This window comes from Phoca vitulina, unplaced genomic scaffold (assembly GCF_004348235.1).
Source record: "Phoca vitulina isolate PV1807 unplaced genomic scaffold, GSC_HSeal_1.0 scaffold28, whole genome shotgun sequence".
Taxonomy (NCBI): domain Eukaryota; kingdom Metazoa; phylum Chordata; class Mammalia; order Carnivora; family Phocidae; genus Phoca; species Phoca vitulina.
This window is the reverse complement of record NW_022589731.1, coordinates 26,222,828-26,247,913: the sequence shown is the minus strand read 5'-3', so window position 1 is coordinate 26,247,913 and position 25,086 is coordinate 26,222,828. Positions and strand designations below refer to the sequence as shown.

At 44.6% G+C, this 25,086-nt stretch overlaps 1 protein-coding gene across 2 annotated transcripts in view; it reads right to left on the bottom strand.

Annotated features, from left to right (window-relative positions):
* PPP2R2D (protein phosphatase 2 regulatory subunit Bdelta) overlaps positions 1 to 23,487 on the bottom strand; it is a 56,513-nt gene extending 33,026 nt beyond the window's left edge. Inside the window, exons 1-2 of one of the 2 annotated variants that reach the window (XM_032423041.1) lie at positions 23,423 to 23,487; positions 23,224 to 23,316 (exon numbers count right to left, since the gene is read on the bottom strand). In XM_032423041.1, the coding sequence (XP_032278932.1) occupies positions 23,224 to 23,316; positions 23,423 to 23,429 (100 nt within the window). In that variant the 5' untranslated portion in view covers positions 23,430 to 23,487. Of the gene's footprint in view, positions 1 to 16,386; positions 16,430 to 23,223; positions 23,317 to 23,422 lie in introns of those variants that run through there. The other variant, XM_032423043.1, reaches the window with a different exon arrangement.
* Positions 23,488 to 25,086: the final 1,599 nt, after the last annotated feature.

The window sequence follows — 25,086 nt, the reverse complement described above, 5'->3', positions numbered from 1 at the left end:
AGTAAGCTCTGTGCCTCGCTTGGGGCTTGAACTCACAACTCTGAGATGAAGAGTCACACATTCCACCCACAGAGCCAGCCAGGTGCCCCCTTATGTGTCATCTTTTATTAGTATCTGTCAGGTACATGCACAGCCCTGAGAGTCTTCCTTATACTGAATAAGCACAGTCCAGTCTATTTAAACACACGTGGAAGAACTCACAGACAGTTCTAAGTTAAAGAAATCCTGAAATAGGTAAGATTATCAAATAAGTGATATATTTACCAGGTAAATGATAAAAGAAGTCAAAGTTTTATCGGATTTTAAGCAAACAATGATTACTCACCCCCAGTTTGTGATTTTATTTATTTTTTAAGTATTTTATTTACTTGTAGAGGGGGGAGAGAGCGCGCGCACACACGTGAGGAAGCACAAGCACGGAGAGCGGCAGGCAGAGGGAGAGGGAGAAGCAGACTCCCCCTGCTGAGCAGGAAGCCTGATGTGGGACTCGATCCCAGGACCCTGGGATCATGACCTGAGCCGAAGGCAGACGCTTAACTGACTAAGCCACCCAGGTGTGCCCCCAGTTTGTGATTTTAGAAAAATTGTAGCAAGTTATTTTTGACCAGTAAGTTCATTCAGTGCAATATAAATGATTCAATTTCCAAATAGCTTTTGAGGAATATATTTATTCTTTAAGAATAAAATTTTTTCAATTTTCAATGACTAAAAATAAAAACAGCATTAGAGATGTAGAATTTCCTACTTCAAAAAATCCACATTTAATTCTGCCATAAAATGGAATGAAACTGACCTATTCAAGAGAATGAGAAGATAAGCCACACATCAGGAGTAAATATTTGCAAAAGATACAGCTGATAAAGGACTGTTATCCAAAATGTACTAAGAACTCTTAAAATCAACAGTAAGAAAACAGCCCAACTACAAAATGGGCAAAAACCTTAACAGACATTTCAGCAAACAAGATATACAGATGGCAAATAAGCATATGAGAAGATGCTCAGCATCACATCCTCAGGGAAATGCAAATTAAAACAAGATACCACTATACATCTATCAGAATGGCAAAACCCCAAATCACTGATAGCGCCAAAATGCTGGTAAAGATGTGGAGCAACAGGTACTCTCATTCACTGCTGGTGGGAATGCAAAATGGTGCAGACACTTTGCAAGAAAGTTTGGTCGTTTCTTACAAAACTAAACATTCTCTTCCCATATGATTCAGCAATTGTGCTCCTTGGCATTTACCCAAAGGAGCTGAAAATTTACGTCTACCCAAAAACCTGCACACAAATGTTTACAAGCAACTTTATCCATAATTTTTGAAACTTGGAAGCAACCAAGATGTTCTTTGTTCTTCAGTAGGTGAACTGTGGTCCATCCAGACAATGGAATATTATTATTCAGAACTAAAAAGAAATGAGCCATCAAGCCATGAAAAGACACGAAAGAACCTTAAATGCATACAACGAAGTGAGAGAAGCCAGAATGAAAAGGCTGCGTACTGTGTGACCCCAACGACATGACACTCTGGAAAAGGTCAAACTTTGGAGACAGTGAAGAGATCAGTGGTTGCAGGGGCGAGTGGAGGTGAAGAACAGGCAGAGCACAGAGGATTTTCAGGGCAGAGAAACTACTCTGCATGATACTATAATGATGGACATGAGTCATGACACATTTGCCCAACCCACAGAACGTTTAACACCCATATTGAACTATAACGTAAACAGGTTGATAATGGGACTTTGGGCAATTGTCAGTGTTGGTTCTTTTGTTGTAACAAATCTACCATCTGGTGGGGGATGTTGACAGTGGAAGAAACTGTGTGTGTGGTGGGGAGGGGAGCAGGGAGTATATGGAAAATCTTTGTAGCTTCCCCTTAATTTTACAGTGAACCTAAAACTGCTCTAAAAAAGTCAAGTCTTAAAAAAAAATTTCTGATATGTGTTACAATGTGTAGAGACCTTAAAATCACTATGCACAGTGAGATAAACCAGATACAGGTGGACAGTGTTGTATAATTCCACTTACACGAGGTCCCTACAATAGGCATATGAATTTTCATAGAAACGGAAAGCAGAATAGAGATTATTGGGGGCTGGGGGGAAAAGGAAAAGGGTTTTTAAAAAATTTATTATTTAATGGGGATAGAGTTTTTGTTCAGGATGATGAAAAAGTTTTAGGTACAAATAGATAGTGCTGATAGTCACACAACATTGTAAATGTAACTAATGTCAATGAGTTATATGCTTACAAATGGTTAAAACGATCAATCTTAAACTCTGTATAGTTTACCACAATTAAAAAAAAAAATTCCCAGACCTCACAAGAACGTCCACTCTCACCACTTTTATTCAACAGAGTACTGGAAGTTGCAGTCACAACAATTAGCCAACATAAAGAAATATAAGGCATCCAAATTGGTAAGTAGTAAAACTCTATTTGCAGATGACATGATACTATACATAGAAAATCCTAAAGAATCCACCAAAAAACTACAAGACCTGATAAATAAATTCTGTAAAGTCACAGGATTCAAAAATCAATGTACAGAAATCTGTTGCATTCCTATAATACTAATAATGAAGTGGCAGAAAGTGAAATTAAGAAAACAATCCCATTTACAACTGCACCAAAACCAATAAAATATCAGGAATATACTTAACCAAAGAGGTGAATAACCTGTACTCTGAAAACTGTAAAACAATGATCAAAGAATTTCAAGATGACGCAAAGAAATGGGAACACATTCCATGCTCATGGGTTGCAAGAATATTGGTAAAATGTCTACACTACCCAAAGCAATATACACATTCAATGCAATTCCTATCAAAATAACACCAGCATTTTTCACAGAGCTAGAACAAATAATCCTAAAATTTGTATGGAACCACAAAAGACCTTAACTAGCCAAAGCAATCTTGAAAAACAAAACCATGGGGGTATTGCAATCCCAGACTTCAAGTTAAATCACAAAGAGGTAGTAATCAAAACAGAATGATACTGGCATAAAAACAGACACAGAGATCAATGGAACAGTATAGAAAACCCAGAAATAAACCCACAACTCTGTGGTCAATTAATCTTCAACAAAGGAGGATGAATATCCAATGGGAAAAAGTGTCTTCAACAAATGGTGCTGGGAAAACTGGTCACATGCAAAAGAATTAAACTGGACCACTTTCTTACACCACATACAAAAATAAACTCAAAATGGATTAAAGGCCTAAATGTGAAAACCTGAAACCATAAAAATCCTGGAAGAGACCACAGGCAGTAATGTCTCTGACCTCGGCCACAGCAATTTCTTTCTAGTTATGTCTCCTGAGGCAAGGGAAACAAAAGCAAAAATAAACTATTGGGAGTTCATCAAAATAAAAAACTTCTGCACAGCAAAGGACTAAAAGTCAACCTATGGAATTGGAGAATATATCTGCAAATGACATATCTGATAAAGATTTAGTTACCAAAATATATAAAGAACTTAAACAACTCAACTCCCCAAAAAACAAACGATCCAAATAAAAAATGTGCATAGGACACGAGCAGACATTTCTCCAAAGAAGACAACCAGATGACCAACAGACACATGAAAAGATGCTCAACATCACTCGTCATCAGGCAAATGCGAATCAAAACCACAATGAGATGTCACCTCACACCTGTGAGAATGGCTAAAATCAACAACTTACAAGAAACAACAACAGCAAGGATGTGGGGAAAGAGGAACCTTCTTCCACTGTTGGTGGGAATGCAAGCTGGTGCAGCCACTGTGGACAACAGTATGGAGGTAACAGTTAAAAATAGAGCTACCCTACTATCCAGTAATTGCACTACTGGGTACTTAACCCCAAAATGCAAAAACACTAATTTAAAGGGGATACATGCACCCTGATATTTATATAGCAGCATTATCTACAATAGCCAAAGTGTCCACTGACTGATGAATGGATAAAGAAGAGGTAGTCTATTTCAAAAAAACAAAAAAAACCCAAAAAAACCCAAAAAAACCCAAAAAAAAACAAAAAAAACAACAAAAAAAAGAAGAGGTAGTCTATATATACAATGGAATATTACTCAGCCACCAAAAAGAATGAAATCTTGCCATTTGCAATAACATGGATGGAGCTAGAGAGTATTATGTTAAGCAAAATAAGTCAGTCAGAGAAAGACAAATACCATATAATCTCACTCATATATGGAATTTAAGAAACAAACCAGGAAAGGAAAAACAGAGAGAGGCAAACAGAAGAAAGAGACTCTTAACTATAGAGAACTGATGGTTACCAGAGGGGAGGTGGGGAGGTGGTGAAGTGGGGAGGTGGGGAAGTGGGTGGGTGGGTGGGGGAATGAGTGAAGCAGGTGATGGGGATTAAAATAAATAAACAGGGGGCACCTGGGTGACTCAGCTGGTTAAGCATCTGACTCTTGATTTTGGCTCAAGTCATGATCTCAGGGTGGGTGACATCAAGGCCTTCGTCAGGCTCCGCACTGGGCATGGAGCCTGCTTAAGATTCCCTCTCCCTCTATCTGCCCCATCTCTACAAAAAAATTAAATAAGAATAAGCTTAGAATATAACATAGGAATCTAATACAGATTTCAATTAAAAAAAAATCCCAGTCCTTGGGGTGCTTGGGTGGCTCAGTCAGTTAAGCGTCTGCCTTTGGCTCAGGGCATGATCCCAGGGTCCTGCATCTGGCTCCCTGCTGGGCTGGGAGTCTGCTTCTCCCTCTGCTACCCCCCCAACCCTGCTCATGCTCTCTCTCTCAAATAAATCAAATCTAAAAAACCAAAACCCAAAAACCCAGTCCTCAAAAAACAAAGTCCAAATCAATGTTAGCCTGAGTGTTCTGTATTTTTCTGTAGGTCAAATGACATGAAAAGATGCAACCCCAGGGGCCAGTTCTCAAGGCAGTGGCATGTACTCTCTCCAAGCCAGCCGGCTCCTCCACCAGGATACCACAGGCCCTCATGGCCACCAACCCCAAAGGTAACAGCCAATGGATTTCTAAAGCAACAATTTATATGATTACCCTGAATGGTATTAAATAGTACACAGAAGGTCGTAAGTGGTTAATTTTATAATTCAAGTCAATTCTTCCTTTTGCCACTGAATTCCACTGTTCCTCTGTGAACATTAAGTAAACTGAGAATGGTTAAACTTTCTTGTTCTCTCAAATTTCCAGTTGTGATTACAATTACTACCTGAACTTAACCGGGCTCTGTGGCAAAAGAATGTTTTTGGTAGGAGCGCCTGGGTGGCTCAGTCAGTTAAGCATTTGCCTTCAGCTCAGGTCATGATCCTGGGATCCTGGGGTCCTGGGATTGAGCCCCACATAGGGCTCTGCTCAGTAGGGAGCCTGCTTCTCTCTCTGCCTCTGCCCCTCCTCCTGCTCGCTCTCTCCCTAATAAATGCATAAATCTTAAAAAAAATATTTTTGGTAACTACTACTCCTACCAGGACTATCTCTGACATTTCCAAAGACTTCAAAAAGTGACAGACACATCCTTTCTGGTACCATAAAGTCAAAACCTAAGAAATGTGATCTCTAACAATCAGATCACTGAGGTCTGACAAGAGAGAGCTGGACAAACAGCAACAACAGTGGGGGTAAAGTGGATACAGTCATCTTTGCTTGATGAAACACTGTAAATGGTGAGCTGTGCATCTGTTTTGGTACAAATTTGTAAGTGGGGATAGTCTAGATGCCAATTTCATGGCAGAAGCTGCCGCTGGTGAGGGAAGGGGATGAGGCAGGTAGTTAGGTTCTAATGGGGTACCTGGAGGTCAGCAACAGGGAAGGTCAGAAGTCTGTCTTGGAAGACCCCACAAGAAGCTGGATCAAACCAGACAGGCCCAAGATGGTGGGTGCCAGGATGGGACCTCTGACAAGGAAGAAAACAAGGAAGAAAAGGTGCAAACCTCCTTCCAAGAAATCCCTATCCCAAGTGACATGTATTCCTCCCCCTTGTTAACAACTGTCCAAAAAAGACAGAAAGCCGACCCCCATGTCACACAGCCCCCTCTCTCCCTAGAGCTCCTGGCTCTCCAAAGTGTGCTTTCCTTTTAATAGATTTTCCTGCTTGTGTGGCTCTCCTCCCCGTCTGCCGGGCTGTGTCTGTCTTTGAATTCCTTCTCAGGACAAGACCAAGAACCTTTGGAAACTCCTTTGGGACAGGCTGGGATGAGGCCGACGGCCCAGGGTCTCCCCAGTTCACTGGGCAACAGAGAGAGGAGCTAGCAATGGATTTGGGGGTTAACAAAAAGGACTTCAACTTGAACTGTAACTTTTACTTTTTTTTAAGATTTTATTTATTTGACAGAGAGAAAGAGAGACAGAGAGCATAAGCAGACGGAGCAGCAGCAGAGGGAGAGGGAGAAGCAGGCTCCCCGCTGAGCAGGGAGCCCAATGCCGGGCTCGAACCCAGAACCCTGGGATCATGACCTGAGTTGAAGACAGACGCTTAACTGACTGAGCCACCCAAGCGCCCCTGTAACTTTTACTTCTTAAAAAAATCTGAAGCAGGAAGGAGCAAGATGTTGGAGGAGTAGGAGACCTAAATTTTGTCTGGTCCCAGGAATTCAGCTAGATAGTTATCAAACCATTCTGAACACCTACAAACTCAACAGGAGATCGAAGAAAAGAATAGCCCCAACTCTCTGAACAGAAAAGCGACCACTTTCTGGAAGGTCTCTTCTGATTGGTTTAGTGTATATTTTTCTGGGGTCCTTAACCCTGTCAGCATTTTGTTCTCTCATTCATCTATTGTCCTCTGGACAAAATGACAAGACGGAAAAAAATCACCTCAGAAAAAAAGAACGAGAGGCAGTAGTACCGACTGCCAGGGACCTACTTAATATGGACATCAGTAAGATGTTGGAACTAGAGTTCAGAATGACAATTATGAAGATACTAGCTGGGCTTGAAAAAAGCATGAAAAATATTAGAGAAACCCTTTCTGGAGAAATAAAAGAACTAAAATCTAACCAAGTCGAAATCAAAAAGGCTATTAATTAAGTGCAATCAAAAATGGAGGCTCTAACTGCTAGGATAAATGAGGCAGAAGAGAGAATTAGTGATATAGAAGACCAAATGATGGAGAATAAAGAAGCTGAGAAAAAGATAAACAACTACTGGATCACCAGGGCAGAATTCGAGAGATAAGCGACACCATAAGATGAAACAACATTAGAATAATTGGGATCCCAGAAGAAAAAGAAAGAGAGAGAGGGGCAGAAGGTATATTAGAGCAAATTATAGCAGAGAACTTCCCTAACTTGGGGAAGGAAACAGGCATCAAAATCCAGGAGGCACAGAGATCCCCTCTCAAAATCAGTAAAAATAGGTCAACACCCCGACATCTAATAGTAAAACTTACGAGTCTCAGAGACAAAGAGAAAATCCTGAAAGCAGCTCGGGAGAAGAGATATGTAACCTACAATGGTAGAAACATTAGACTGGCAACAGACCTATCCACAGAGATCTGGCAGGCCAGAAAGGAGTGGCATGATATATTTAGAGCACTAAACGAGAAAAATATGCAGCCAAGAATACTATATCCAGCTAGGCTGTCATTGAAAATAGAAGGAGAGATAAAAAGCTTCCAAGACAAACAAAAACTAAAGGAATTTGCAAACACGAAACCAGCCCGACAAGAAATATTGAAAGAGGTCCTCTAAGCAAAGAGAGAGCCTAAAAGTAACATAGACCAGAAAGGAACAGAGACAACATACAGTAATAGTCACCTTACAGGCAATACAATGGCACTAAATTCATATCTTTCCAATAGTTACCCTGAATGTAAATGGGCTAAATATCCCAATCAAAAGACACAGGGTATCAGACTGGATAAAAAAACAAGACCCATCAATATGCTGTCTGCAAGAGACTCATTTTAGACCCGAAGACACCTCCAGATTGAAAGTGAGGGGGTGGAAAACATTTACCATGCTAATGGACACCAAAAGAAAGCTGGGGTGGCAATCCTTGTATCAGACAAATTAGATTTTAAACCAAAGACTATAATAAGAGATGAGGAAGGACACTATATCATACTTAAAGGGTCTATCCAACAGGAAGATCTAACAATTGTAAATATTTATGTCCCTAACATGGGAGCAGCCAATTATATAAGCCAATTAATAACAAAATCGAAGAAACACATCGACAACAATATAGTAAGAGTAGGGGACTTTAACAACCCCCTCACTAAAAGGGACAGATCATCTAAGCAAAAGATCAACAAGGAAATAAAGACTTTAAATGACACACTGGACCAAATGCACTTCACAGATATATTCAGAACATTCCATCCCAAAGCAACAGAATACACATTCTTCTCTAATGCCCTTGGAACATTCTCCAGAATAGATCACATCCTAGGTCACAAATCAGGTCTCAAACAGTACCAAAACTGGGATCATTCCCTGCATATTTTCCGACCACAATGCTTTGAAACTAGAACTCAATCACAAGAGGAAAGTCGGAAAGAACTCAAATATATGGAGGCTAAAGAGCATCCTACTAAAGAATGAATGGGTCAACCAGGAAAATAAGAAGAATTAAAAAAATCCATGGAAACCAATGAAAATGAAAACACAACTGTTCAAAATCTTTGGGATGCAGCAAAGGCGGTCCTAAGTGGAAAGTATATAGCAATACAAGCCTTTCTCAAGAAACAAGAAAGGTCTCAAATACACAACCTAACCCTACACCTAAAGGAGCTGGAGAAAGAACAGCAAATAAAGCCTAAACCCAGTGGAGAAGAGAAATAATAAAGATCAGAGCAGAAATCAATGAAATAGAAACCAAAAGAACAGTAGAACAGATCAATGAAACTAGGACCTGGTTCTCTGAAAGAATTAGTAAGACTGATAAACCCCTGGCCAGACATCAAAAAGAAAAGAGAAAAGACCCAAATAAATAAAATCATGAATGAAAGAGAAGAGAGAACAACCAACACCAAAGAAATACAAACAATTATAAGAACATATTATGGGCAACTATATGCCAGCTAATCAGACAATCTGGAAGAAATGGATGCATTCCTAGAGATGTATAAACTACCAAAACTGAACCAGGAAGAAATAGAAAACCTGAACAGACCTATAACCACTAAGGAAATTGAAGCAGCAATCAAAAATCTCCCAATTAAAAAACAAAAAAAAAAATCTCCCAACAAACAAGAACCCAGGGCCAGATGGCTTCCCAGGGGAATTCTACCAAACATTTAAAGAAGAATTAATACCTATTCTTCTGAAACTGTTCCAAAAAATAGAAATGGAAGAAAAACTTCCAAACTCATTTTATGAGGCCAGCATTACCTTGATCCCAATATCAAAGACCCCATCAAAAAGGAGAATTACAGACCAATATCCCTGATGAACATGAATGCAAAAATTCTCACCAGAATACAGCCAATAGGATCCAACAGTACATTAAAAGGATTATTCACCACGACCAAGTGGGATTTATTCCTGGGCTGCGAGGTTGGTTCAACATCCGCAAATCAATCAATGTGATTGATAATTTAATGTGATTGATAACATTAATAAAAGAAAGAACAAGAACCATACGATCCTCTCAATAGATGAAGAAAAAGCATTTTGACAAAGTACAGCATCCTTTCTTGATTAAAACTCTTCAGAGTGTAGGGATAGAGGGTACATACCTCAATATCATAAAAGCCATCTATGAAAAACCCACAGCGAATATCATTCTCAATGGGGAAAAACTGAGAGCTTTTCGCCTAAGGTCAGGAACATGGCAGGGATGTCCACTATCACCACTGCTATTGAACATAGTATTAGAAGTCCTAGCCACAGCAATCAGACAACAAAAAGAAATAAAAGGCATCTGAATCGGCAAAGAAGAAGTCAAACTCTCACTCTTTGCAGATGATATGATACTTTATGTGGAAAACCCAAAAGAGTCCACCCCAAAACTGCCAGAACTCATACAGGAATTCAGTAAAGTGGCAGGATATAAAATCAATGCACAGAAATCAGTGGCATTCCTATACACCAACAACAAGACAGAAGAAAGAGAAATTAAGGAGTCGATCCCATTTACAACTGCACCCAAAACCATAAGATACCTAGAAATAAATCCAACCAAAGAGGCAAAGATTCTGTACTCAGAAAACTATAAAATACTCATGAAAGAAATTGAGGAAGACACAAAGAAATGGAAAAATGTTCCATGCTCATGAATTGGAAGGACAAATATTGTGAAGATGTCAACGCTACCTAGAGCAATCTACACATTCAATGCAATCCCTATCAAAATACCATCCACTTTTTTCAAATAAATGGAACAAATAATCCTAAAATTTGTATGGAACTAGAAAAGACCCCGAATAGCCAGAGGAATGTTGAAAAAGAAAAGCAAATCTGGCGGCATCACAATTCCGGACTTCCAGCTCTATTACAAAGCTGTCATCATCAAGACAGTATGATACTGGCACAAAAACAGACACATAGATCAATGGAACAGAACAGAGAGCCCAGAAATGGACCCTCAACTCTATGGTCAACTAATCTTTGACAAAGCAGGAAAGAATGTCCAATGGAAACAAGACAGTCTCTTCAACAAATGGTGTTGGGAAAATTGGACAGCCACATGCAGAAGAATGAAACTGGACCATTTCCTTATACCATACACAAAAATAGACTCCAAATGGATGAAAGACCTAAATGTAAGACAGGAGTCCATCAAAATCCTAAAGAACACAGGCAGCAACCTCTACGACCTCAGCCGCAGCAACTTTTTCCTAGAAACATCGCCAAAGGCAAGGGAAGCAAGGGCAAAAATGAACTATTGGGACCTCATCAAGATAAAAAGCTTTTGCACAGCAAAAGAAACAGTCAACAAAGCCAAAAGACAACCGACAGAATGGGAGAAGGTATTTGCAAATGACATATCAGATAAAGGGCTGGTATCCAAAATCTATAAAGAACTTATCAAACTCAACACCCAAAGAACAAAGAATCCAATCAAGAAATGGGCAGAAAACATGTACAGACATTTTTCCAAAGAAGACATCCAAATGGCCAACAGACACATGAAAAAGTGCTCAACATCACACGGCATCAGGGAAATCCAAATCAAAACCTCAATGAGATACCGCCTCACACCAGTCAGAATGGCTAAAATTAACAAGTCAGGAAAGGACAGATGTTGGCGGGGATGCGGAGAAAGGGGAACCCTCCTACACTGTTGGTGGGAATGCAAGCTGGTGCAGCCACTCTGGAGAACAGTATGGAGGTTCCTCAAGAAGTTGAAAATAGAGCTACCCTATGACCCAGCAATTGCACTCCTGGGTATTTACCCCAAAGATACAAATGTAGGGATCCGAAGGGGTACGTGCACCCCAATGTTTATAGCAGCAATGTCCACAATAGCCAAACTGTGGAAACAGCCAAGATGTCCATCAACAGATGAATGGATAAAGAAGATGTGGTGTATATATATGCAACGGAATATTATGCAGCCATCAAGAAAAAAAAAACCCACAAAAAACAAAATCTTGCCATTTGCAATGACGTGGATGGAACTAGAGGGTATTACGCTAAGTGAAGTAAGTCAATCAGAGAAAGACATGTATCATATGATCTCACTGATATGAGGAATTCTTAATCTCAGGAAACAAACTTAGGGTTTCTGGAGTGGTGGGGGGTGGGAGGGATGGGATGGCTGGGTGATAAGACATTGGGAAGGGTATGTGCTATGGTGAGTGCTGTGAATTGTGTAAGACTGATGAATCAAAGACCTGTACCTCTGTAACAAAAAATATATGTTAAAAAAAAAAAAAAAAAGATAATAGGAAGGGAAAAATGAAGGGGGGAAAATCGGAGGGGGAGATGAACCATGAGACACTATGGACTCTGAGAAACAAACTGAGGGTTCTAGAGGGGAGGGGGGTGGGGGGATGGGTTAGCCTGGTGATGGGTATTAAAGAGGGCACGTACTGAATGGAGCACTGGGTGCTACACACAAACAATGAATCATGGAACACTACCTCAAAAACTAATGATGTAATGTATGGTGATTAACATAACATAATAAAATTAAAAAAAAAGAAGAAAATCTGAAGGAAATAAGACCAGATATTGAAAGCAAGACTATTTATTATTATTGTATCATGTTAATAATATGTATGTAGGTTATTTTGTTTAAAGGTAACTTACAGAGTTTATCAAAATATGAGGTGGCAAACAGTCTGAAGATTTAAAATACTTCTCCTACATGTAAGGTGTATCCTGAAAACAATGACATCATAATATTTCTTTAAAACATGCAGGTAGATGGCTTACTGTGAACAGCAGAAACAAAGCTGGACGTAGCCCCCGCCGCTTTATGAAGTTAGGTGTACTTACGAATGCACTGGGATGCACAAAAGGCATTGAAGCCCCCCCACCTTTCAATAATTATTAGCTAGGTTATTGTTTGGCTTTGTTTTAAATCTAGTTAATGATACCAGTGCTTTTTAAAGGGTGTGCTTTTATGGATATATATTTTGCCATTCGAGATGCCGGGAGCAGAAACATGAAAAGTCAGCGGCAGTGTTCAGGGAGTTTTCGCACACAGTGAGACCAGCCCAAACAGCAGGTGCTCATGAGCAGTAAGGGGAACTCTCCTGGGTTCATTCTTAGAGAGCTAGTCTTTTCCTTTTCTTAGGGGCCCTTTTCTCCTTATCATTACAAAACACAATGCATCCTTGGTGTGAAACACGTAACAATACAGAAGCATACGGCATAAAAGCAGACGTCCTTCGTCAGTGTAAATGTGAGCCCCTGCTCTCCACAGGCCCCCACTGTGAACCACTGGGCAGGGCACCTTCACACCTATGCATTTACAACCACACTCCGTTTTACAGCGGAATGCTGTTCTGCAAGCTGTTGTTGTTGTTGTTTTTTTTAAAGAATTTGTTTATCTGAGAGAGAGAGAGAGCGCTGGCGCGCAAGAGAGGGGGTAGGATCAGAGGGAGAAGTAGACTCCCTGCTGAGCAGGTAGCCCAATGCAGGACTCAATCCTGGGACTCCAGGATTATGACCTGAGCTGAAGGCAGCTGCTTAACCAACTGAGCCACCCAGGCGCCCCAAGCTGCTGTTTTTAACCTCATGTCACAGACTGCTTTCCGACAGGTATGGACCCCTTTAATGCACAATATGGGCATACCATAATTTTTATTTTTATTTTTATTCATTCATTCATTCATTTATTACCATAATGCTTTTAATCACTTCACCACTTTTGGGCATTTCAGTTTTTCCGGATGTCTGCTTGCTGCACAGTGCACAACTCTGTAAACACATGATCCTGCAGTGCTGGCATGCTCCTGCAGGGTTCCTGCAGGTGGAATCATGGGGTTGCAACCTGGCTTTAAGTTTAACAGTTACAGGGGCGCCTGGGTGGCTCAGTCGTTAGGCGTCTGCCTTTGGCTCAGGTCATGATCCCAGAGTCCTGGGATCAAGCCCCGCCCGCATCGGGCTCCCTGCTCCGCGGGAAGCCTGCTTCTCCCTCTCCCACTCCCCCTGCTTGTGTTCCCTCTCTCGCTGTGTCTCTGTCAAATAAATAAATTAAAAATCTTTAAAAAAAAAAAAGTTTAACAGACACATATGCTAAACTGCCCTCCAAAAAATGAGCATAGATACTCTTTCCAGAAATGTCAAACAAAAGTAAAACCTCACCACTACTTTAAAATTTCTTTGCTCAATACCATTTCTTTGATGATTTATATTAACTCTTTCACTTATCCCTTTTAAAAGTGAATTACATGCCTATAGATAAGGTTAAAGATGAAGACCTCTCATCTGCTTTTTTCACCCCAAATTTCCTAATTATCATCTGGGAACTTGCTACCTTTGGGGCAAGGATGAGGACTGAGAACTCACAATTTATTAAAACATGTCCTGTGGGCCAACATTATGCTCGGTATTGTGCAAAATTTAGAAAAAGGCAAACGTGGGGCGCCTGGGTGGCTTAGTCGTTAAGCGTCTGCCTTCGGCTCAGGTCATGATCCCAGGATCCTGGGATCAAGCCCCACATCAGGCTCCCTGCTCCGTGGGAAGCCTGCTTCTCCTTCTACCAGTCCCTCTGCTTGTGTTCCCTCTCTCACTATGTCTCTCTCTGTCAAATAAATAAAATATTAAAAAAAAAAAAAAGACAAACGTGTTCTGTGCATTCACACACCTGCATCCCTATTTTAGTTGTGGTTTTCTGACGGATGGAGATCAAGCAGGCCACAGTCTGTTCCACGCTCTGAGCCCAAGGCCCTGTCCAGGATTTCTGTTTTCAGGGTTGGTCCCCGCCTCTGAGCTCTGAACTCCAGCTTCTATTTATGTTCAATTTATGAGCCACCCTTCCTGTCCCACTTACCATTCGCAGTCTAAACCACTACTGACCCACACACAGATCTGACTTTCCTTAATTTCCAACAGCAGCAATAGCAACAAAAAATCCCCTTGTAAAAGATACATGTTTAGCAGACTTAACTGAACTCTGGGTAGGAGAGCATATGAACTAGGGGGCAGAAGAATTAAAATTCAAGGTTTATAGTAAAAAATATTTAGAGGTTACTATTCATAATGTATAAAGAGCTTTTAAAAATTGATTTTCAGGGCGCCTGGGTGGCTCAGTTGGTTAAGCGACTGCCTTCAGCTCAGGTCATGATCCTGGAGTCCCGGGATCGAGTCCCACATCAGGCTCCCTGCTCAGCAGGGAGTCTGCTTCTCCCTCTGACCCTCCTCCCTCTCATGCTCTCTGTCTCTCATTCTCTCTCTCGCAAATAAATAAAATCTTAAAAAAAAAAAAAATTTAAAAATTGATTTTCGAAAAGCTCAGGTGAAAACCGGAGAAATGATGTAATCTAACAATTCACAGAAGAAACAAATCGTCAATAAAAAGCCTCTGTTGCTAACTGGTAAGGAAACACAAATTACAGCATTAGATTTGCCGTGAAGACAGCTAACATGAAAAAGCCTGATGTTCTCAGTCAGTGAATGGGGTAAAGAGAACTCCTGGGGAAGGTTTAAATTGGCATCGTCTTTGGGAGGGCAATTTGGCAGCATCAAGATTTGCCAGTGTGTCCATTCCTAGGAATCTAGCCACAGAAATTCCCGCACGGGCAGGTGGGCGACTATACTATTTACCGTGGCATCTTTAGTAACAGCAAAAACTGGAAACCACCAATGAGACTAGTTAAATAGATGACCTAATTAGTATAATGCAACAATATCCAGCCATCAAAAGAGACCAAACAGAGCTATGCCACAAGACAGCATGGTTAAAATTATTTAAGTATGGGCTTTGGACTCAGAACACCTGGACTGGATGGATCCTGACGCTAGCATCCACTAGCTCTGTGACCTTGGGCAAAGTGACTAATGTTCCCGAGAGGCAGTTTTCTCATTTACCAGACAAAGGCAAGAGGAGCACTTCTATCTCACGGAGTGGCTGCAGCAGTCAACGAGGTCAGCTATGTACACAGCTCAGCAGAAAGCCTGGGTCACTGTAAAATCTTAAATTACATACTAGGGATGCAAAAAAGGTGCAAAACAACGTTTATAACAGGATTCACATTTTGGAAAAAAAACAAAAAACAAAACTGCTTATATACAAACTAAGTTTTAAAATAGAAATGAATAAATGCATAGGAAGTGGTCTAAAAATGCACACACAACAGTTAAGAGTAGTTACCTCTGGGGAGGATTCCTGGACGGCAGTGAAGAGGACATTTCACTTTTACTCTTTATACATCCATATCATTTAATTTTTCTTTAAATATTGAATGCTCTGCTTTTATAGTGACAAAAACAATAAAATCCAGTAAAGATGAGAAAGGACAGCTGATCTTGAAATCTGCCCTATCTTTTATTCCTACTGCTTAGAGCTCACTTTAAAGCAGCAGTTCTCAAAGTGTTGTCTGTGGACCCCTGGGGGTCCCCAGGAACCTTCCAGAGGTCCCTGAGATCAAAATGATCTTCCTACTAACGTGCTGCCATCTGCACGGATGAACAAAAGCAAGGGTGGTGGAAACTGGTGGCACCTTTGCTTACAGCACGACTGGGCAGCGGAGCGTGCACACGCACTTGCACACACGCTCGCGCACGCACGCACAGGCACGAAAGCAAGCAAGCCAGTCTCACCTAGGGCTGTCCTGATAAACAGTCAAACTCATTAATTTTACTCAATCCCAATCCTTTGGTATGAGTTGTTTTAATATCTTTGTGGTAAAATGGTCACTATGCATAAATCACGTCTGCCCCACCTCCAAGTACAGTGACTGTCTCAAGGAAAAGCACATGCACAGTTGTCTGTATTGCAAGCTGAACGAGTCACTCTTCTCCTGGAATGCCATTTTTACGTGAAAGAACAACTCACCAACTATGGTTATTCAGACTTGGGTATCTGGCAGAGAAGTTTCCTGAAAATGAACAAAGGGAGCCTCTCACTTCACAGAAAATAACTGACAGCATTTGTTGCCAATGTTAATATCCACACTTTCAAGAGGAAATTTGAATTTTGGAAAACTTGTATCTATTTCTATTACTTCCCGATTCAAGACTTTTCTGAGGAAATCAGCTGTGACATTAACAAACGTGATTTTCTTTGATCTTCTATAATGAAATGTATGAACATTTTGAAGCTCTGAATAACCCAGTGTACCCGTATTTGGAACACTTGATCCAAATGACCAAAGTATGATGTTACCAAATCACATACATGAGCAAGAGATCCATTCAAAGTACAGGACAAAAATAATGGATTTTAACATAACAGGGAATAAAAATTCAATGACAGTTTCAGGTTCTAAAGCATAACTGAACTTGAAGAAACCACCACGTGCTCAGTTTTGCAGTAGTGTTAAAGAAGATCCAGAATTTTATGAAAAGGCTATTAACTCATTCTTACTCTAACTACATACAAGTGTGAGGTCAAATTTTCTTCATATATTTCAATAAAATAATTTCAACACACGGAACGCAGAAGCAGAGCATCTGAAAATCCAGCTGTCTTCTATTAACCCCTATACTTAAGGTTTTCAAAATGTAAAACAATGCCAGTCTTCTCACTAAATCTTTTGTTTGTTTTGGGAAAGTTGTTTTTCATTAAAGATGTTATGTTCACATGTAGTAGACTCATTATTATTTTAAAGTGAAATAATAAATGTTTTAAGTTTTTCTGTTTTAATTCAAATACAGTAAATATTGACAGATATAACCCATACAAACCCAAGCTCCCTGATCCTCCTGCAACCAAAGGCTCTGAGAACCACTGGTTTAGCACAGGGGCTGGCAAAGTACAACTTGAGGGTGAAACCCGGCCTCCGCTGTTTTAACAGGGATGCTGGCCCACTGCCGCGCCCCTTGGTTCTGTGGGGTCTGCGGCTGCTTTCCAGCTACACAGGCAGAGCTGAGCTCTGGAGCTGCCAGAGAGACAGCCTGGCCTGCAAAGTCTAAAATATTTACTATTTGGCCCTTTACAAAAAAAAAATCTGCAGACCTCTGACTTCGAGTAAGCCCACGTTTCCAGCCTTTATTCAGGCAGTAACTTCCTATTGGCCTCCATTCTTCCCCCTTCACCAACCATTCTCCCAGGGCCAGAGTGACCTCCCTAAAAAAGGTAAAGCTGATGTCACTCTTCTGCTTAGAATCTTAAAGGCTTGTGATCAGGAGATCACTTCCAGATACAATTCGAAGTCCTCAGCATGGTGCTCAAGGCTGTTACTCAGCACTCTTTGGCCCTCCCACTCAGCCCCTCAACACGGCCGGCCACTCCCCTCTCTACAGAAAGCCGGCCAAGCACTCTGGTTTCCCAGAATGCCCCATGCTCTCTCCAATCTCCTCTTGGAGCCTCCTCCATCTGGAACATTCTTCTTCTCTTCCCTTTCTCCCCCTGCCACACCCTGATTTCCTCCCCTTCACTCCCCACCCAAGTCTGTGTCTGGGACACTTCAAGCAAGTTCCCTCTACTTGCTCTGTTCTCAGGAGGGGGCAATGACCTGTCTGTCTCAAGAGAGGGCTTCTGGAGACAGGAACGGGGTTTCTCTATTCCAACATCCACACCAGCTGCCCTTCAGGACACAGTCGTGAACTTTCAGATGAACTAAGCTGAAAGCCGGTCCCCATAACACCCTTCACTTTCTTCACTTGGCTCCCGGGAGCAACACAGAGTAAGCTCTTCTATGCGAGAGCATCTCCTAGGATAACATTCCCACAGTTACCAGTTACTGTGCGTGCCTGTTTGCCAGTGCTTTCCCTGCATTTATGTGGAACCTTCCTAACAACCTGTAGGGATTGTTACCACAGGGAATAGTATCCCAGTTGTACAGAAGAAACACCACAAGGGAAGTAACCCGTCAAGTTAACACAAAGCTAGTAAGAGGGTTGAATTGGGATTTGTACCAAATGCCTTTCCATATCCTGAGTAACAAGTTGAAGAGACAAGCCTAACCCATGTGCTAAACTGGGGAAAAACAAGGAGGATAAAGCCGAGGGCTAAATACTACGATATGCTAAGTAAAGGGAAAGGTCACACTCTAAGACAGAACATGAGGTGTTAAGAGTGGCTGAACAGTGATTTGTAAAGAAAGTGGACCGTGAAAAGGACTAGTAAGTAGGGTGTGGAAGGTAGGCAGGAAACAAAGAATATTCTCAGTCGGGAAAGAAACATGAGCAAGAATCACAGAGTATGAGCAAGAAATACGAGCAAGAAAGGAGCACCGAATAATAATGGAAAAGCCAAGAGGTTAGGCCTAATTGAAGGGATCTAGGGTGAGTGAAGAGACGGGGGAAATCAGGAAAAACCAAGAAACTGTGATTTTTAGGTCTACATACAGCTACAACCAAACCCAAACACCCTAAAATACATGAGAATTAATTAACAATCGTACCTAACACTCAAACAACACTTTGCAAGAAACAAAAGCACTGCAGAGTGTTTAATCCTGACAAAAATCTTCTTCTTCTTTTTTTTTCCTTAAAGATTTTATGTCTTTGTTTGAGAGAGAGAGAGAGAGAGAGAGTGAGCATGGGGGGCAGAGGGAGAGAGAGAAGCAGATGCCCCGCTAAGCAGGGATCCCGACTCGGAACTCTCAGCACTCAGGACTCTGGGACCACGACCTGAGCTGAAGGCAGATGCCCAACCAACTGAGCCACCTAGGCGCCCCCTGACAAAAATCTTTTGATATAATTTCTAGATAAGTGAGCTGAGGTTCAGAATGGGCCTTCACACCTGATAAATGGCAGACATGAACTAAACCCAGAATTTCCCATCAAAACAAGACTTTTAAAACCAAGGAATAAAAAAGAAAATTGAGGAGTATGATTTAATATTACCATAAATCTTACACTTACATCTGATTACATAACTAAGATCAGTCCAGCTTCTTGAACATGCAGCCTGATTTCAGAAGCATTACAATGTAGCTGTGCTCCTAAGTATGTGAAATGCCTTAATCTTAGGAAAACCACACATACCTGATTTCCTAATGACACAATCTCCCCATGAAGCTCTCTCCTAAATTAAACAGCAAGAATGTTACTAGATCGTTTTCTTGTTTGATGGCTTTCCGCCACAAGATGCTTTCCTGGAGGACTTTTTCAATGGCACAGATACAAATATTAAGTAAATGGGAATCCTACAATGGAATGCAGACAATGTATCAGATTAGGAATACTTTAAATAACCAGACACAGTGTCCCATCACAACTTAAAAAAAAAAACCAATGATAAATACTGAATGATCATTTTCTATGTACAGAAAAAAAAAACCCACAATACCCTAAAAATAATAAATATGATCGAAAAGTTTTGCATTCACAAATACTGGATTTCACTGATTCTAGGGAGCACAGGTTCCTACATGTTAACATTTCTGAAATCAGATGTAGCTCACATCCCATGAAACACAGTATCTTCCTGGTATTGATACCCAAGTGCCCTTAATTTTTGTTTCCCTTCCCCAACTTCAAGGTTTTCCTCTACTAATATATCTACATAAACCCCTTTAGAAAGGCCGTACCACGTCACCGAGATACCCATAGGATTTATACAACTCCCCAGACTTAAGCTGGAATTACAGATGAACCTTTAGTTTTATCTCTTTAGGAAAAGATTAACGTCCAATTCAAGACCACAGACCAGATCACGGATTAAGAAACAGATTAAAACAAAACCATCAAGTATAAAGTCAAGACACGTGAAATTACCGATGATGAACCAGCGGCCATCAAGCTATACAGAAAGCTATAAAACCAGGTCATAGCTACAAAGCCCTCTCCAGCCCTCCCCACTGTTTCTCTGGAAAAGCAATCAGTGTGCAAAGGCAGCAGGACCCAAAGCTTCCCTGCAAGAAGGCAAGTACAATCATGCTGAAGTAACTCGCACACAAAATTACTGCATCGTCTGCTGGGTGTGCGGGGGTGTCAGGCTCTTCCCATCAAATCGTCTTTGTGACATCTGCTCTTTGGTGGCCATGTTTTAACCCTTGTTCCTAACCTTCCAACCCTGGGATAGGTACTTCCTCTCAAGGCATCTCATTTTCATTTGCTTTCAGAAGTCAGAAGCCATCTCCTACAATTCCGGCCAGTGAGGGCTCCTGTGAGCTTTAGAAGAGCCGTCCCAAGGCTGGCAGCCACGTCCCCCAGCAAGGGCTGCAGCAGGACTGGCCACAAACGCTCCCTGAAGCAGTCCAGCACGCATGGGGTCTGGGGCCAGCCGGCCTGGCTTCAAACCCTGGCTCTGCCCTTACAGTGGCTGCTGACCAACTCAACGGCCCTCGGTGCCTCGGCTTCTACATCTAGAACTGGGAAGAACAGGCCCATTCTCCTAGGCCTGCGTGAAGAGGGAACTAATGGATCCAGGTAAGAGGCACATCAGGAGCACAGTGAGCACTCATTGTCTGTTGGCTGTAACTACCCCAGACGGCGTCCTCTACAAGGTGTTTTTTTTTTGGGGGGGGGGCAGCCAGCCTTCAAGCTGGAGGAGACAGACTAGCAAAGGACTGTAATATCGTGTGGCATCTGCAAAAGGCATTTGTCCAGTGGAAGTTGCCCAAGGAAAGGGCGTAGGGCCTGGGGACTGGGCAATGGTGACTGAGCACCACACGTGGAAATCTACACGATACTTAACAGCTTCCACACAGTGCTCGCGACCTGGAGCACAAGGATTTGGAGATACAAGCTAACAAACCATTTCTCACTTCCTTTTGGAAGCCTCCCCCAGTTTTTACTCTTGACTCTTGCTTCTCTGGGCATCAAAGTTCGCCTATGCCACCTGCAGAGGGTGATGAGCACAGCCACAAGCAGCTAGCCGCAGGGGGAGGAGCAGTGACCGTCACTCCTGCATCCTGTCAGCAGCAGGACAATTACCAGTTTCCCTCTGAGCCTAGCTCCACTCCTACCTGCAGGAGATGAGAAATCCGACGGTGCTCTGCTGACCTGGCCCGAGCCGAAGCAAAACCCCACTCTTAGAAAAGAAAAAGCCATCAAATTTTACACAGTACCATACTTCCTTCAGGAGCTGGATTCGAGTCCCCCGAACTATCAGTTTCAAAAACAACGAGGAAATCAGAAGCCTCTGTCCACTGCACGCCCTGCTCAGGCACGGAGCCCTGAGCTGCCTCCTGCTGCGGGAGCCGCCCTCCCTCGGGGCACAGGGCCCCGCCTGCGCCTCAGTCGTGGGGAAGCAGAAGACACCCACCCCGCGGGGTTCCAGCGGAGCTCCTCCATGTGGGGCGCAGGCCAGGACAAACAGCACAGGCCACAGACCTCAACAAATCAAGGGCGCCACGCATCGGGGCACGAGAACCTCCTTCCAATTACCAACGTAATTACGTCCTCCCAACAGTTCTCCGTCGCGGCTGAGTTGGGCACAAGCTTCTTTACGCTCCTTGCTCAACAGTCCCCAGGCGCTGACAATCCCGCTTCCTGCATCACTGACTTCGACGGCAATCGCACAGTTCCGCACACGCCGCCGCGCTCCCCGGAGCCCAAAGGCGTCTGCCCCCCCGAGCGCCACGGCCAGAGCCCGCGCGGGAGACCGGAGGAAGTCCACACACACAACCGAAAAACACCAAGTAATGACCACAAGGACACCTTACAAAAAAAGACAACTTGCAACACCAAACTTCTAGATCTATTCTAAACTGTAAAGTAGGGATTTAAAACTGCAGAAAGTTCCAATCAGTTTGACTGAGTGAACAAAATTACTTCTGTGAAGATTTTTTAAATACCATTTTCAAAGTGCAACATCCCACTGAAAACACACCATTTCAGTCAGATTTCACCGTTAATTCATTCAGCTCGTCAACACTTTTTTAGAAAAGGGAAACCAGAGATGGAGATGGGCATCACTCCAAGCAAGTGCGTTTTGCTTTACTCCCGGTAAAAACAGTGGACGTGAACCGTCACGCACTCGGCACACGTAAAACAAACTAACACACCTTAAGTGAACGTAGGAGAAACCGATCATTTATACAAAACCACCCAGTTTCAAACCTCAAATCGTACACATCCCTACAAGTGTCTTGAAGTGCAGTTTTACGTGTTCAGCAATCCGAGCGCGGTTCGTCCCGGGGGCCCGAGAATCTCCCGACGTCACGCTGCCGGGGGGGGGGGGGGGGCAGGGAGCGAAGGTCGCGGGAGGCCCGCCGCTCAGGGTCCCCGTTACTGGGGGCAAGGAAGGTGTGACTCCGGTGGAGACCGCGCCTGTCCGCGACCGACGGCACGACGCCCAGGGGAGGGTGGCTGCGTCGCTGCGGACCGAGCCGCTCACAGTCAGCTCGGGTACCGGCGGGAGGAGCGGACGGGCAGCCCCGCGCCCCGCGTCCTGGAAGGTCACGACTAGGGCAATCGGGAACAAAGCCCCGGGAACTCTGAAACCAGCGTGCGGCGGGAGAGCCGCGAGCACGCCACGAACCCCAGAACGGCGCCCGGCGGCCGCGGCGAGGCCGCCCGTCCCACCGCCTCCCACCGGCCTGCAGCCGCCCCGCCGCGGCGCCACCGGACGCAGCCGGCAGCCACCTGCGCTGGGAGGAGCCCGGGACGCTCCTCGTGAGGCTCCGTGACCTTGGCTCCCTTACGTAACCCCGCGGGGCCGCCCCGCAGGCCGGGAGCGGGGGCTTCGCCGGGGGCCGAGGTGGGGGAGGGGCACCCGTGCGCCCGCGCGGCGGTGCCCGACGGAGCCCGGCCCCCCGCGCCAGGTGCGCGGCCTTACCTTCGGCCACGTCCTCGTCGACGGCCCCCTTGACCTGCGAGAAGCACCACTGCAAGTCGTTGCCGCCCGCGGGGCAGCCGCCGCCTCCGGCTCCTGCGAACACACACCGGGCGCGTCAGGGCCCCGCTCCCGCCCCGCGTCCAACCCCCCGCCCGGGACCCCCACCAGGCGCCCGCCCCGCCCCGCGCGGGCCCCTCACCTGCCATGGCCGGCCGGCCGGCGGACGGGCGGGCGGACACCAAGGCGGCGGCGCACGAAGGAGGCGGCCGCCGCGCTGCTGCCGCCCGAGCACCTCAGCCCGGCCGCCGCCGCCGCCACCGCGGCTGCCGGGGAGGGATTTTTTTTTTCCCTTTTCAAAATGGCGCCCAATGCCCGTCGCTCCGCTCGATGACGTCATCCCCCTCCGCCTCCTCCGCCCGCCCGGGCGGGGGCGGGGCCGCCGGGAGGCTACCCTGCGTGGGCGGGGCGGGGCGCGGCGCGGCGCGCGGCCGCGGGGGCTGCCGGGGGCTGCGGGGCGCGCCGACTGCGCCTGCGCAGGCCGCCTCCTACTGCGCCACGCCCCCCGGCCCGAGCCCGGCATCATCCCGAACGGGACGGGGGCGTCCGGGGCGGCGGGGCTGCAGGGACTCGCGGTGGGCGCGCCCTCGCAGACCAGCCGCTAGGCTGCCGCTCACCGCCAGCCTCTCTCGCGGGGTCGTGGGAGGGCTCGAGGAGGCCCTCGCCCCCAGCGCAAGCCGGGCCCGCCCCCAGTCTGAGCCTCGGCCAATGGGAGCGCGGTCCCTGGGCGGAGCAGCCAATGGAGGGCGCGCTCGGAGGCCGGCGGACGGAGCACCGGGGCCGCGCCGCACCTGTGCGCGTCCTCCCCGCTATGAATGCTTCTCAAACACCGAGCGCTCCCCGGGAATTCTGTGTCCCCCCTTTGACCGCAGCGCTGCACAGGTCTCACGTTGTCTACCAAATTGTTAGTTCAGAGGTTCTTTGAGCCCCAGGATACAATCTTAGGGAAACTTTTGGTGTTTCAGTACGATGTGACCCATTGTTCTTTCATTCGTGGTTGTCTTTGTGGCATATGGAGGGATTATTCATTTGTGGGTTTTATGAATCTGAAAACATACCTTCTTTCATTGTAAATTTTGGCAGTGACCATATCACACCACTAGAAGATGATCATTCCCAAATAGGAACATTTGTCCACTCTAAAGATACTATTTACTGGTCAGCTCCTGCTACATGCCACACGCTGTTCACCGTCTCCGGGGTGTGGCCGTACACAGAGCAAACAAAGCCTGCGCTCAGGGAGCTTGTACGTCTCAGGTAGACAGACAATAACGGAGAAAAGATCCAAAATGTGTAGTAAGTCAGATGGGGCTGCATAGAAAAATAAAGCAGGGGAGGAGGGATTGGAGTGTAGCAGTAGGTGATGGGAGAGGACATCAGGGAAATGAGGGAGCAATCCGTGGGGCCACGCGCAGAAGGGTGTGCCAGGGAGTGGGATGGACTCCACACAGGATAGGAGGCCGTGGGGCCATGAGCAGAGGGCGGTTGTGATGACTGGGTTTTAACAGGGCCAGTGTGGTGGCTGCTCTTTAGGGAAGAGACTGTAGGGTCCAACGGTCAGATCAGGGAGCCTCCTGACAAGGTTGTTGGGTCATCCTGGGCAAAGGGATGAGGGTTGGGGGGTCATGAATGTGCTGGTGGGGGGTGAGAAGAGGTCAGATATCAGGGATGAGCACCTGAAGAGCAGAGCCCCTGGGATTTACAGATGAGGTAGATGCAGTGTGAGAGACAGAAGGGAATCAGGAATGGCTGCGCTTCGGTGGGCTGAGCACCTGGTGGAAAGGAGGTTCTTGCCCAGAGATGGAA